Source organism: Leptopilina heterotoma, unplaced genomic scaffold (assembly GCF_015476425.1).
Source record: "Leptopilina heterotoma isolate Lh14 unplaced genomic scaffold, ASM1547642v1 Lhet_22, whole genome shotgun sequence".
Classification (NCBI taxonomy): domain Eukaryota; kingdom Metazoa; phylum Arthropoda; class Insecta; order Hymenoptera; family Figitidae; genus Leptopilina; species Leptopilina heterotoma.
The window spans coordinates 1174065-1188976 of NW_025110937.1; the positions used below are offsets into that span (position 1 = coordinate 1174065).

At 22.9% G+C, this 14912-nt stretch overlaps 2 protein-coding genes across 5 annotated transcripts in view; both read left to right on the forward strand.

Annotated features, from left to right (window-relative positions):
- LOC122502041 (aquaporin AQPAn.G) overlaps positions 1 to 8499 on the forward strand; it is a 61205-nt gene extending 52706 nt beyond the window's left edge. For all 3 annotated transcript variants that reach the window (XM_043611900.1, XM_043611901.1, XM_043611902.1), the window contains 2 exons: positions 6759 to 6902; positions 7966 to 8499. In XM_043611900.1, the coding sequence (XP_043467835.1) occupies positions 6759 to 6902; positions 7966 to 8361 (540 nt within the window). In that variant the 3' untranslated portion in view covers positions 8362 to 8499. The remainder of the gene's footprint in view (positions 1 to 6758; positions 6903 to 7965) is intronic.
- Positions 8500 to 9896: 1397 nt separating this feature from the next.
- Positions 9897 to 14540, forward strand: LOC122502002 (SET and MYND domain-containing protein 4-like). 2 transcript variants are annotated; one of them, XM_043611834.1, is made up of 8 exons: positions 9897 to 10595; positions 10720 to 11254; positions 11493 to 11800; positions 12091 to 12299; positions 12404 to 12528; positions 12950 to 13159; positions 13650 to 13700; positions 14124 to 14540. In XM_043611834.1, the coding sequence occupies exons 1-8, from the start codon at positions 10298 to 10300 to the stop codon at positions 14440 to 14442; spliced, it is 2055 nt and encodes a 684-aa protein (XP_043467769.1). In that variant the 5' UTR covers positions 9897 to 10297; the 3' UTR covers positions 14443 to 14540. The 2 variants fall into 2 exon arrangements, with proteins under 2 accessions (XP_043467769.1, XP_043467770.1); XM_043611835.1 differs by lacking the exon at positions 13650 to 13700 and having other exon boundaries at positions 9899 to 10595.
- The last annotated feature ends 372 nt before the right edge of the window (positions 14541 to 14912 follow it).

Below are 14912 nucleotides of genomic sequence, written 5' to 3' on the forward strand. Positions count from 1 at the left end.
GAAAAATATAAAATTATTAATGTGTCGTAAATTTTACAAATATGAAAAATAAATTGATGTTCATGCTGTTTAATAGAGAAGTTTGAAAAAAAATTGAATAAAAAATGAAAAAGTTCAATAAACAAAAAAGGAATAGTTCTAAAAATGAAGAGCATCATTTGAAACGGAATGTTTGTTAACAGGTAAATAAGGTCAATTATTGTCGACTGACGGAAGTGATAAGCATTTATAGTTACTTGTAAGATGTTTTTGCAGTAATGTTAAACACTTCTGTAAACATTTTATTTAGTTTCACTCTCCAGAAACATGAAAAACATGAATTATAAATCAAGGGATTTTATTCATTTTTTTGTTATTTAAAAAAAAATAATTAATAATATTTAGTAATATTTATGTAACTAATTAATTAATTTAAAAAATGAATTTTTAATTAATTGTAAATTAATTTTAAAAAAATTAATTTTTAATTAATTTTTAGTGTCAATATTAGTTAATTAAAATTAATATTTATTATAAATAAATAAATTCATTATTATAAGTTTTATATCTTCATAATATAATTTTGCAATATAATGATTCATGTATAAGTTATACGAATTTGACACTTATATTATAAATGTTATGAATGATTCAAAAGGTTTCGCTTTCGAAACGCATATCACGGGACTAGTTCTGAATCAAAATTAGATTAATTATATATGATTCGCGAAAAAAAAGAAGGTGTATTAATAGGTGGTTGCAAAAAAAAAAAAAAAAAAAAAAAAATTGAGGGCCCTAGAGTCCCGAGGCTGTGTTTTTGTTTCCAGATGTTACATCAATTGCATAAGCACACCACTTTTAAAAGACAAACGCCGAATTACTCATAGTTTTTTTATCTCCCGAAAGGTTTCATTCTTAAAAGCACGTTCTTAATTTGCATGCGTAAAACGCTGTATAATACGTTTCTTTTCTTTTACTTTTTACTTCATAATAAAAAAAAAAATGTTTTCTATTCATACGCCCACGAACTGATTTTCTTTTTAATTATATTACAAATTACATTCATAGAACAAAATATATTTTACTCAAAGAATGTTCTGAATTTTTTTTTTTTTTTTTTTTTTTTCTTGTAAATGAAAATTTTATTTGTACTTAATAAAATTTTTATCTAATCACAGATTTTTGCAAAATATCAAATTGAGACAAAAAATGAATCAAAAATGTTGCTTCGCAACACTTTCGATTCGTTTTTTGTCTCAATTTGATATTTTGCAAAAAATTAAAAGTATTGTATTTTCTCTAATGTCACACCCAAAAAAAGAAATTAATTTATTTATTCATAGTTCAATTATCGATTTCGCACAAAGAAATATTTTTATTTCTTATTGTGCGAAATCAATATATTTTACTTTAAAAGAAAATTAGAGATTTTTTTTTTTTTTTTTTTATAATTTTCGTGCAGAATATTAAGTTCTCGTGATCGAACGAAAAACCCTGTATTTATTGCCATCAACATCAATTCAGTTCGAGCTTATACATTTTTTTTTTTTATTTTCTTTATAAGAAAAATCATGATTTGCAACATCCTAGCCTGAGGATATGTGTCCAGTGAGATATATCTTGTGGTCAAGGTTTAAAAGCAAATAATTCGCTTCTGAAAAGTTTAAATTTTGAGCCTAATTGTCATTTTTATTGCGCGGGGCAAATCAAAAAGCGAATTGGCGATAAAAAAAAATAAAGAAAAGTAAAAAGGGAAATATTGTAACAATTATAAATATAGTGCCCGAAGCGATTATTGTCCTAATTATCGCAACCACAATATCCCCCCTCCTCCACCCTCTCATTATTATTTTCTGTAAACAATTGTTCTTTTTTTATTACAATTTTTTTTCTTCGTAAATATTAAAAAGATAACAATTGCTTTTTTTTTCTTGGAACAAAATTTTGTTTTTATTAGGATTTTTTTGTGTTTTAAACTTTCTTTGAAATAAGTTTTCATTAGAATGAATTTTGTTGAAACAAATTTTATTGAAATAATGTAAATTAAATACTAATAAAATTAAATAACAATATAAATAAATTGTAATATATAAATAAATAATAATATAATTAGTTAACAGTATAATTGAGTAACAATATAATTCATTGACAATGTAATTAATTAAATATATAATTAACTAACAATATATAATTAATTAACAATATAGTTAACTAGCAATATTGTTAACTAATTTTACTGTTAATTAATTACGTTATTAATTAAAAATATTATATTATTATTTAATTCTAATTAATTATATTGTTAATTAATTACATTGTTAATTAAAAAACAATATAAATAATTAGCAATTTAATTAAATAACAATATAATTCATTTTATTGCTAACTAATTATATTGTTGATTAATTACATTGTTAATTAATTCTATTGTTAGTTAATTATATTGTTAATTAATTTTACTGTTAATTAATTATGTTATTAATTAAAAATATTATTATTTATTTGTATTATTATTTAATTCTGTTGTTAATTAATTATATTGCTAATTAATTATATTGTTAATTAATTATATTGTTAATTGAAGAACAATATAAATAATTAGCAATTTAATTAAATAACAATATAATTAATTTTATTGTTAACTAATTATATTGTTAATTAATTTCATTGTTAATTAAATAACAATATAATTAATAATATTGCTAACTAATTATATTGTTAATTAATTACATTGATAATTAAAGAACAATATAAATAATGATCAATATAATTAAATAATAAATATAATTTATTATCAATATAATTAAATAACAATATAAATTAAAATTACTTTCGTAAGTGAATGCCAATGACTCGAGATTCATCTAAATTTCCCGAGGGCTTAAAGAAGCTAATTTAAACTGAAATCGAGATCTGATAACCACATTGATCTTGTTTTCAACTCTTTTATTTTTTTTTTCCTCCCCTAATGAGATCACTCATTCAGTACAGATTTCTTTCTTTTGAAATAAAACTATTTTTTTCAAGAAATTATTTTTTTTTGCATTTTTTTCCAAACATGTTTTTTGAAAAACAAAAAAAAAACGTAAATTATATTTTAACAATGTCGGATAATCTATCTTGAGAAGTTCACAGAAGGCAATTATATATTTATCATTAAATTACTTCAATTATATATTTTTTTTATTTTCCATCAAACTCATCAAATGTGTCTTTCATTGTCAAGGTCAATCGAATCAAATTTATTCGAAATTACGTCAATGATGAATTTAATTACTAATAATAATGAATCATAGAATTGTATTTATCTGTCAATAATCGAATTTAGTGTGCATAATAATTATTTTTTATTTTTAATTGAAATAATGAGCGGACATTGATTGGAAAAGATTAAAATAGAAAATTATTTATTTACTATTACGGTAATTAAAAATAAAAATAAGTTTGAAAAAAAATTTTTTTTGTTCGTTCAGCTATATTGTGGATCAATTATTGCAATAGATTTTTAATAATCTCGTTATGGAAATTCAATTCCGCGTTGCGACACCCTTTGTGAAATTTAAATTACATAATATTTTTCTGGTAGAGAAGTTTAAACTGAAAATAATTAGTGACCGCAAAATACGTTAGAATTGAAAAAAAAATTATTTGCGTTTTATAAAACGATAATTTATTCTACTATATAATTTAATATAATAATAATTGTTCTACATAACCAGAAAAAATTTTATTAAAAATAATTTATTGGTGGTAAATAAAAGTATATTTGTCTCAGGACCTGATAAATTATTTACTATTAAATTAAACTATTTATTTAGTCAAATAAACATTTAATTCATCACAAATAGAATTTTTATTTAAATCAAATCAAATTTACAGCTAACAAATAAATTATTTAACCTCTCAGTAAAATATATTTTTTCTGGGTGAAATAATTAATAAATTTATTAAAAAATTTGTTTTTATTATTAACAAATATTAATAAATATTAAATATTTTTTATTTATTTATTTGTTAATTAATTAATTAATTCGTTTATTATTTATTATTACTTTATTTACACACTCCCTGCACAATTTATTTATATTTATTAATATTATTATAAGATTAATATTTTTATTACAAATTAAAAAATAAATTCTTCATTTTTCGAAATTGATGTCTATTTTGGAAAAATATTGAAAATTTAATGGTGATTTTTTTTTCTTTAAGAAAATAAAAGAAATGAAATGAAGCGTAAAAGAATTCAAAATAGAGAATCTATTGGTTGTTTACTATTTTGCAATTGCAATAAAATCTAAAGGATATCGTTGTTTTTTTCTAAAACTATTGCGTAGTCTTGAACACCTGTCATAAGTGATACCTAAAAGCAATAAACGATTAGTAATTAAATAGAAAAGAATCCGATAAGTTCGTTATACTTATAGTTCTAAAAATAAAAAAGCTATTTTTCCATATTTTTTAATTATAATTCAACTTTATGACGATTTGTGAAATTTTTTTTTTGGAATAATGAAGTGATTCATTAAATTATTTTTTTTAATATAAAAATATTATTCTCTTAAAGTATCATTTTTATCACATTTGATCACATTTTTATATTAAAACATATTCTGCTTATTGATTCGACTAGTTTTTCTACTTTATTTTTTTTTCTTTTCCTAATATTTGTTAATTATATTCGAAAAATTAAAAAAAAAATCGAAAATTTTTTATTTTATTTACTTATTTAATAGTAGGTTCAATTTATTAATTTAGCATTTTTTAAAAAATAATAATTTTAGTATTTTAAAAATTTAATATTAGTTGATAATTAATATTTACTATTAATTTAATAATAAATTAAAAATATTTGCTTTTTTGTTAAAGAATGTTTGTTAAATTTTTTGTTAATACCTTTTTATTAAAAAATAAGTATTAAAAATATTTAATGAATTCATCACTTTATTAAAACAAATTTATATTTTTTAATTAATTTCAATTATTCTATTTAGGAACTTTTTGTACTTATTATTTTTTGGTACATTTTTTAATTAAAGGCTTCTGGTCTTTATATTTATTAAATAAATGAAGAACTTTATTTTTGCCAAATCGACAATAATCTATTTTCTATTACAATAAAAAGAGTATGACTCAAGTTTTAGAGAGAAAAAAATTTTTTTATTCATCAGTCCGTTGAGACTGTATTGAAACACTTAAAATTTTAATTGAAAATAATAAATATAGACGTACAAAATAATAAAAAATAATTAAAAATAATATAGTTTTTTTTTGGAAAAAGGAATAAAGTCTTTGCCATTATTTCTTTATTATTATCTTCTCGCGGATGTATATAAATTTTGAAAAAGCAAAAAAAGTAATTGAAAAATTAAGAAAAAAAAAATAATTAAATAGAATGGAAATTTTCTGTTTATGGGGACATGTTGTGTAAAAAAAAGGAGAGGAATTACGTAATTGCGTCAAGTAGTCGGCAAATGTGTATATATGCGTATTCTAAAGAGCCTAGGGCAAAGGAAGACCTTGCCAACATGAGAACTGGGCCATAGGACCCCACCAGCATCTCTTAGGGTCCATCGGACCCAAATCATTTTCGCGCACACTTGATTGATTCTAAGAATCTATAAATATCACTTAATTAACACACTCTTCTCACTTTCATTCACATATCGCAGGAATATTTTAATAAAAACTTTTTTTTTACCTATATGGTACTTAAAAGAACAAAAAATTTTATGTCCCAGGAAAAAAATTAATAATTGCAATATCAATGAATTTTTCTCCATGTGCCTTATCTTTTTTTGACTATAAAAAAAGTATTTTCTTAATTAATTATAAGTGTATCTGATATTAATTAATTTTTATTTATTTGATAATAATAAATTGTACACTGAAAAAAAAATTTATTTGATTCAAGTAAATATTTATTTGATTCTAGTAAATATTTATTTGTTAATAGACAAGTAATCGGTTATTTGAATTAAATAAATTTTGTCAGTGTATATTAATTAATAATTAATTTTAATTTACTTAAGAATAATTAATTATATATTTATTTATTTTATATTATATTAATATTATTATTATTCTGATTATTTGAATTCTGGGAAAATTCAATTATTATTATTATTATTATTATTATTATTATTATTATTATTATTATTATTATTATTATTATTATTATTATTATTATTATATTTATTATATTATATATTATATTAATTTATTATATTAATTCATAATTAATTTTAATTTTACTTAACAATAATTAATAATAGGTATATTTATTCATTTACTTATTTATTTATAGACAGGACAAGCTCTTTCGTACAAATAGTAAATACTTACTATATTCAATAATAATTAATTTTATTTTAATAATAATCAATTTTAGTTTAAAAATTATTAACAATATTGTAATAAATTTTGCAAAATATTCGAGAATAGATTTTCTTCGGTTTCGTGATAAATATAAAAAGATAGAAAAATAAAATGTTGTGAGAGTATGAAAAAAAGGGTCCCAAATTTGACGAAATGTTTATACAAATTACAACACTCGATCGTGAATTATTCATTTGGGAATCGATTCGCGATCAGATTTCACCCGAATAGAAGAAATAACTGGAAGAAAAACCTTGATAAGTGATCTGCTACTATTGAATGAGAAGAAGGATTGAATTTTTTTTTCTGCCGGTAATCATTTCATCTCATCACTTATATTTTATTCGATTTTATTTTCAATTGGAAATTTTAATTTTCATTCAATTTTTTCATTTTTTTAGGTACTGGGACCAATTTCCGGATGTCATATTAATCCGGCAGTGACATTGGGACTCGTTGTTAGTGGAAATTGTACCATTCTGAGAGGATTATGCTACATCGTGTGTCAATGTTGCGGAGCAATTGCAGGAGCTGGTGTGTTGAAGGTAATTTATCAAGAAAAAAAACTGGTTCTTTTATTTTTTAGTATTTTTGTTATCTTTTTTTTTACTTTTTAAAGAATTATTTTTAGAAAAAACAGATTTTTATTGCAAATTTAACAAAATTTAAATTTGTTAACAGTTGAAATAAAGAAATTATTTTAAACAATTTTAATAAAGTTATTGGAAAAAATACCAAAAATTTTAATAAAATTCTTTAAAACGATTCAATTATTTTCATAAATTTTTCTTAATTCAATGATTTTCCATGTCTACTAATTTAATAAAAAAATTCCCAAAAGAATTAATTATTTAAAAAAATTTTAATGAAATTCTGTATAATAATTGAATTGTCTTCAATATAATTTTAATACAATTTTTTGAAAGAATTCAATTATTCATAAATAATATCGAAAAAATGCTATTTTTTACATTTCTAAATAATAAATAATTATTTTAATAGTATTTTTTTGATAAAAGCTGATTTTTGTTACAAATAATTCACTCTATTGTGAATAATAATTTAGAAGATATTTTTTATTAAAATGAAAAAGTATTAAGTATTTTTTAAACACCTGTTTTATGGAGAATGAATGAATTTAAAAAGCAAGTTATTTAACTAAAGTGTCATTGCACAAGGTCAAGGTTGAGAGGGGTCTGATTCCCTCCGGAGCGATTTGTCCATGTGAGAAGTCCGTTACATCAGAACTGGTCAATCTTCTGGACAATACACAATTACTCTCTCATTTTGCACCAACAAAAAATCTGCGAATATTTTTCAAATATAATCTAGAAAGAAAAAAATATTTTTTGTTAGAATTAACAACAAAATTTCTTTTCAAATATAATCTAGAAAGAAAAAAATATTTTTTGTTAGAATTAACAACAAAATTTCTTTTCAAAAATAATCTAGAAAGAAAAAGAATTTTTTTGTTAGAATTAACAAAAAAATTTCTTTTCACAAATAATCTAAAAAGAAAAAGAATTTTTTTTGTTAGAATTAACAAAAATAAAAAATTTTTCGTAAAGTTTTATGAGAATTTTTCTGATAATAATTTTTTTTTTGCAGATTGCACTTCCAGCGGAGAAGACGAATCAATCATTGGGAATGACAAATCTGAGTGTGGAGAATGGACAGGGAATTTTGATCGAGGCGATTATTACATTTTTGCTGGTGCTCGTGGTCCATGCAGTCACGGATCCAAAGAGGCACGACTGTCGTGGATGGGCACCACTCGCAATTGGGTTGACAATCACTGTTTGTCATTTGGCCGTTGTCCCGGCAACTGGTAGCAGTATGAATCCAGCTCGATCACTCGGTCCAGCTGTGATTTTGGGAATCTGGAAAGATCAATGGGTTTATTGGGTCGGACCAATACTCGGCGGTGTTTTGGCTGGTGTTCTCTACAGAATGGGATTCAAGTCAAGAAGCAAAGACGATGACGAAGCTTCATACGATTTTTAAGCTATAGAAAATCATTCTTGGCTTTTTTTTCTTTTATTTAATTTTAATACATTCATATTTTTGCATTTATTTTCTTAAATTTTCAATTTTGACAATTTCGAGCGAAATCGAACGAAAATTTCAATTTTTCGTTTTATTTTATTTCTCTGTATTTTTATTTTTATCCCGAATTTTATATTTATTTTTCTATAAAAATTTAATTTTTAATAATTTAATTTAAAATTTAATTTTTATAAATAAAAATTTACCAAGTAAATAAATTTTGAGAAATGAAAATGGAAATAAAATTCTAAACGTCTTGTCAAGAATTGAAAATTAAAAAAAATATTTGCAAACTCTTCATTCACTGTCGTAATTCACAATTGAGGTATTTCTGAAAAATTAAAGATAAGAAAATTTCGTTTCATAAAAAATAAGATAATAATAATAATAATAAGAAATCCTTTTACTTATTCGCGAAGACTTGGAAAAATATTTTCTAGGAAATATTTTTTTGATGCAGAATAAATTTCAGAAAATAAGCAATTAAAATAAAAAAAATTTAATTCTGATTTTAATAAATAAAAAGAGATTAAAAATTGGGTAAAAGAATTTCAAATTACGTCGTGTGACCTCTTGCTGGCAAGAAGTTGAATGAGCGAGGAAAAATATTTAATTATTATTTATTTTCTTTTTTTAAGTTACAACATAATATACAGAATCCTTAATTGTGATTTACGAGAGATTTCAGTATTTCTTGGAAACAAAAGTTTCTTCTCCAATGTAATTATAAATTTTTTTTTAATTATTTTATTTAAGTTACATATATAAAGTGATAAAGTTTTAATTTAGTTTCTTAAAAATTCGATTTTTTCAGTCACTGAGAATATTTGAATAAGAATTTTAAGTTTACGATTTTACTGCAAAATTTTAATTTTACTGTTGCAAAAAACATTTTTTTTTATAGAAAACGTAATCAAAACAATCAGAAACAAAAAAAATAGTAATATTTTTAACTTTAAGGGAATTTAATGAAATTAATGAAGTTATTGAAATTGAAAATTGTAATTTTGTGCTAAAATTTTTGACTGACTGAGGTAATTTACTTTTGAAAAAGTCTCTGTCTTTTAAAGAAAGTTGACCGATTTAGAATTAATTTTAATCATTGATTTTTATTCCGATTTATTGAAAAAAATTGGGTAGTTCTTAAGATTTGTATATATTGTACTTAAAATAAATTTAATCTTCTAAGAATATTTAAGGAATGTCGTGGATTAATTCTAAAAATCCTCGACATTTGGGAAAAAATGTAGAATTACTTTTTATGTTTAAAATAGTTTTCAAGTGTCAATTAAATTTAAATTTGAATTAGAATTTTAATTTTATTTATACATAAAATATAAAACAAAATAAAAAAAGTAAAAAAACGGTTAAAACAATATTTAGAGAATGTTTTAGAGATAAATTTCAATTAAAGTAGAATTGTTTTTTTATAAATTTTTAATTGCTAGTAAATTTTTGCGAATTCAATTAGCCAATTAAAAATTAATAAAAATTAAAAACATTGGGAATAAAACTTAAGGGATATTTTTTCTAAATAAAAAGCTTTTACATTTTACTTTTCCTGAGACTCCCTCCAGAGATTTGTGATTTGTTTCAAAATAGATGCACCAAAATAGTGTTCTGCTCTCTAGCATACGAACCAGTTTGAAATCATCGACCGACAGAAGATCATAGAAAAATATCTGGAATGAAGTTTATTTAGTTTTTAAATTTAAAAAATTATAAAAATAATTTAAATAACTTAAAAAAATTTTAATTAAATTCAAATAATTCGAAATAGTAATTAATAATTCACGATTTAGAAAATAATTACTTGAAAAATGTTTACAAAACAGTGTTGAGTAGGTAGAAAATTTTTTGGTTTCGAAATAAAATAAAAATTGGTGTAATAAAAATGGCAGATACGGAAGTGAGCGATTATTTCCGATCAAATTTATTGACACTGCGTGGCGCAATTGACGACAATGATTTTAAATATTTCGGTTCTTTGGAAAAAAATACTCAAAGAATTGCTTTTTTATTGCGTTATCCAGAAGCACATCGTCTTTCTTTCGAAATTGAAAATGAAGAATGCAAAAGTTCGGTGAAATGTTTAAAATTAAAAAACGAAGGAAATAAATATTTTGGTTGCGGCAATTTTGAAAAAGCTTTGGCGAAATATTCGAATGCCATTATTTTGGCTCCTCTAGAAGGTATTTTTTTCTTCTACTTACATAGAAATTAACGAAACAAAAAATTTAATTTTAAATTTAATTTTAAATTTAATTATAAATTTAAATTTAAATTTTAATCCTAAAGCATTATTTTAATTTTCAGATTTGGGAATACTTTACGGAAATCGTTCAGCAGCTTTATATCATTTGACTGATTATGAATTGGCAATAATCGACACTGAGGAGGCTGTAAAAATGGGATATCCAAAGGAATTACTTTATAAATTAGAGGATAGACGAGCAAGATGTTTATTGGCTCTAGAGGATCATTCGAGAGCAATGGATGCATTTAAAAGTGCCTTAAAGTCATTGGATTTCGCGAAATTGACACTGGACAAGAAGCAAAAATTAGAATCCGATATCAGAGTGATGTTGGCTGTGATGGAAAGGGGAGCGAAACTCAACGAAAATGGAAAGACAAATAAAATTATTAAGAAATTGAAAGTAAAATCGCCGAAATGTCTTATTCCAAAAACAAAGGACACAAATATTTTCTATCCGGCATTCAGCAATGCTGTCGAAATAAAAGACGCGGGTGGTGAAATTGGTAGGTTTGGCATTGCCACGAGGGATATTAATCCCGGGGAAATTGTCGCTGTTGAAAAAGCTCATTGTGCTGTCTTATTGGGAGAATACAGGTAAATTTAATTTTATATTAAAATATATTATTAAATTTAATTGTACTTAATTAAATACTTTTTATTTATTTATTTGTTTATTTATTTAATTTATCACGTGTAGAATTTTGAACTTGAGAAAAGTCGATCTTAAAAATAGGTTTCAAGTATTTTTTTAATTAAATTAAAAATCAAATTCAAGTCAAATATTAAAAATCAAATTAAAATCTAATTAAAAACCATTTTTTCGAAATTGCAGATTGAGCCATTGTCATTTATGTTTGGAGAGAATTTTCGCTCCGATTCCGGCTTTCTGCTGCAGTTATGTGGCATACTGCTCGACAAATTGCAGAAATTTGGATTCGAATTTACACTCCATTGAGTGTAAAATATTAGGACCACTTTGGAGTTCCGGCACATCCGTCACTTGTTTACTAGCATTAAGAGCAATTATTCAACGACCTTTAAACGAACTAATTAAATTGGAAGACAAATTTAACGAAAAATATGTCGGTTCGAAAATTCGACCGTACAAAGGATCCGATTATGAAGCTCTTCATGGAATGGGTAAATTTTTCGATATTTTATTTAAAAAACCAAATTTTCGTTTCAATTTTAATTAAAATTGAAATTTAATTCAATTTAATTTCAATTTTAATTTCAATTTCAATTTCAGTTGTAATTTAATTTAATTTAATTTAATTTAATTTAATTTAATTTAATTTAATTTAATTTAATTTAATTTAATTTAATTTAAATTTAAATTTAAAGAAAACCTTAAAAATTTAATTTGAAGAAAAACTTAAAAATTTAAATATTTTATGGTTCTAGTAAACAATTTTTTTTTATTGTTTCAGTGACTCACGAGGATAAAAGAACAGTGGAGGACATTTTTCATCGGACATTTATGGCCTGTTGGCTGTTAAGACTTTTGAAGACAACATCTTATTTTCCTGAAAATGTTAAAACTCCGGATTCATCGGAAGAACAGCTTTCTAACGAAGAACTTTTCATTGGACACTTATTACTTCATAATTTACAATTGCTGCAATTTAATGCGCACGAGGTATAATTTGCATGGAAAAATAGGGAAGAGAAAGATTTATTTTCCTGTAATTTTCTCTTTTATTTTCTTCGTCTATTTTTTATTTCTCTCTCTTTTTCCAACAGATTTCCGAGCTCGTAAAACTGAAAGGCGAGAAAAATTTATCTAAGGCGAAAAATTTATTTATTGGAGGCGGTCAATTTCCTTCAGTTGCTCTTTTAAATCATTCATGCAATCCAGGAGTCATCAGGTAATTACATAAGAAAACGCTAATTAAAACAATAATGTTGTTTTTTTTCGAGAAAATTTAATTTATTTTCATAATTGTAAGTTTATTTTCATTTCTTTTACATTTCCCGTTAGAAATTCTTCAAGTATTTTTCAATTAAAGTGACATAACTGATTTCGTGAAATTAAAATTAAGGTATGAAAAAAATTCAGATTAAATTGCAAAAGAATAATGTGAAATTTAATTTTAGGATTAATATGCAAAGATTAAGTCTTACGTTAATCGTGCAAATTCTATTCAAATTTTTTTCTCTGAAATGAATTCGCCTTAAAATAAATTAATTATGAGACAGAGTTTAATTAGTAATTGCATTAAAAAATGTATATTTATAGTTTAATTATTTGTTTGTGGAAATATTAAATTTTTTTTGTAACTTTTGCAGGTATTTTATAGGAACAACAATGATTGTGAGAGCAATAAGGACAATTAAGGCAGGAATGGAAATTAGTGATAATTATGGGCCAATTTTTGCTGAAATGACAGAAACAGAACGAAAAAGAAAATTGAGGATACAATATTGGTTTGACTGTAATTGCGAAGCGTGCAGTGGTCACTGGCCACTTTTAGTCAATATTGACCCTCGAATTCTCAGGTATGAAAGAATTTCCAACTCATATTCCAAATAATTGTCATCTTTAATATAAATGTCGATCATTGATTGTACTAATTTCATTTGTGCTCCGTACATTCACTTCATCATTTTTTCAGTCTTCTGTCAATTTCCACGAATTTCTCAACTTTAATATTAAAAAATATTTCATGACTTTTAATTCAATTAATGTAAAATTTTATTTATTTATAATTATTTATTTTTGTATGTTCAAATTTTTTTAAATTTATTATTTTAATTCTTGATAATTTAATATTTATTTATTTTTTATTATAATTTATTATCTAATAAACTGCCTATAAGTAATAATTATTAACAATTTTATTGTAATTTTTTATTTGATATGTCAATTTTTTTTGTTTACTAATATTATGAAAATTCGAAGATATTTAATTTCAAGGAAGAAATAATGTTCATAAGCATGTTTTTGTCAATGTCTCTAAATCATGTGAAATGTGTCTTCATTTTTCAGGCAATACAATTATTCGGAACAATCAAACATTTCCAGGGAGAATAAATTAATGTAAAATTATCAGTCTTACCAATTTAGATTAGAGAGCAATAGTTCATTTAGAATTTCTTTTCTTAAAAATTGTTCTGAACTTTCAATATTAGTTGTTTTAAAACCCAATTTTTTTCACTGTTAGAACTGCATGAGCATGTTTCCATTTTTCCTTTTATTAGAAACAATTTCCATTTTTCCTTTTATTAGAAACAATTTCCATTTTTTCTTTTTATTAGAAACAATTTCCATTTTTCTCAGGAATTGAAAAAGATGTTCTTTAATTCTCTTTTTGATGACAATTGAAAGAGAACTTAGAAATTTTTTAATTTTTCATATTTGAAAGATTTAGACATTTTTTTTTATAACTTTTTGATAAATTTTTTTTATATCTAATTAATCTGATTAAAAGGCATTTAATAATTTGAAATTACTGTTTTCTAGGTTTAAATGCGAAACTGAATTCTGCGATAATATTTTACCGATAAAAACTGACACAAACGAATTTATGGTGTCGTGTTTCAAGTGTGGTAAAAGTACAAATATTTTGAAAGGCTTGAAAGCACTACAAGATACGGATTCACTTTTCCGATTAGCTTCGCATAATTTAGAAGAAGGCGATTTTGAACAAGCTCTTAAATATTATTTGAAAATACTCAAACTACTAGACTCAACTTTAAGTCTACCGATCAAAGATTTTCACCTCTGTCAGGAGGGTGTTCGACTTTGTTTTCTAAGTTTTGGCAATTTCTCCGCAATTTGAAAAGGTAAATTTTTTTTTATCAGTAAAATTATCGAAAACCCCCAGCAACTTAGTTCCCCATTTTTTCATAGTTTTAATTACTTCAATAATAATAATAATAATAATAATAATAATAATAATAATAATAATAATAATAATAATAATAATAATAATATATTGTTATAGTATTTGAATATATTTATATTGTTATAATATTTAAATATATTTATATTGTTTTAATATTTAAATAGATTTATAAACAATAAATGGTTATATAAATGAAGAAATGATAATTATTGATTATACATTACAACTTTATTAATCTTAATTTTTTTTTATGAGTACAAAAAATGAATACAACACAAAAACAATTATATTTCCGTTTTGGCCTATTGAATAATTATATATTTATATAAAATATAAATATATGCCTATTTTAGACATCATCATTTGATTTATTAGTGAAAAAAATATTCAACTTGATTGTTCAT

Bases quoted from the DNA above. Each gene is read 5' to 3' on its own strand.
- LOC122502002 (XM_043611834.1), top strand. From the start codon at position 10,298: ATGGCAGATACGGAAGTGAGCGATTATTTCCGATCAAATTTATTGACA. The intron at 12,300-12,403 runs GTATAATTTGCA...TTTTTCCAACAG, and splicing joins TGCAATTTAATGCGCACGAG to ATTTCCGAGCTCGTAAAACT. The intron at 13,160-13,649 runs GTATGAAAGAAT...TTCATTTTTCAG, and splicing joins ATTGACCCTCGAATTCTCAG to GCAATACAATTATTCGGAAC.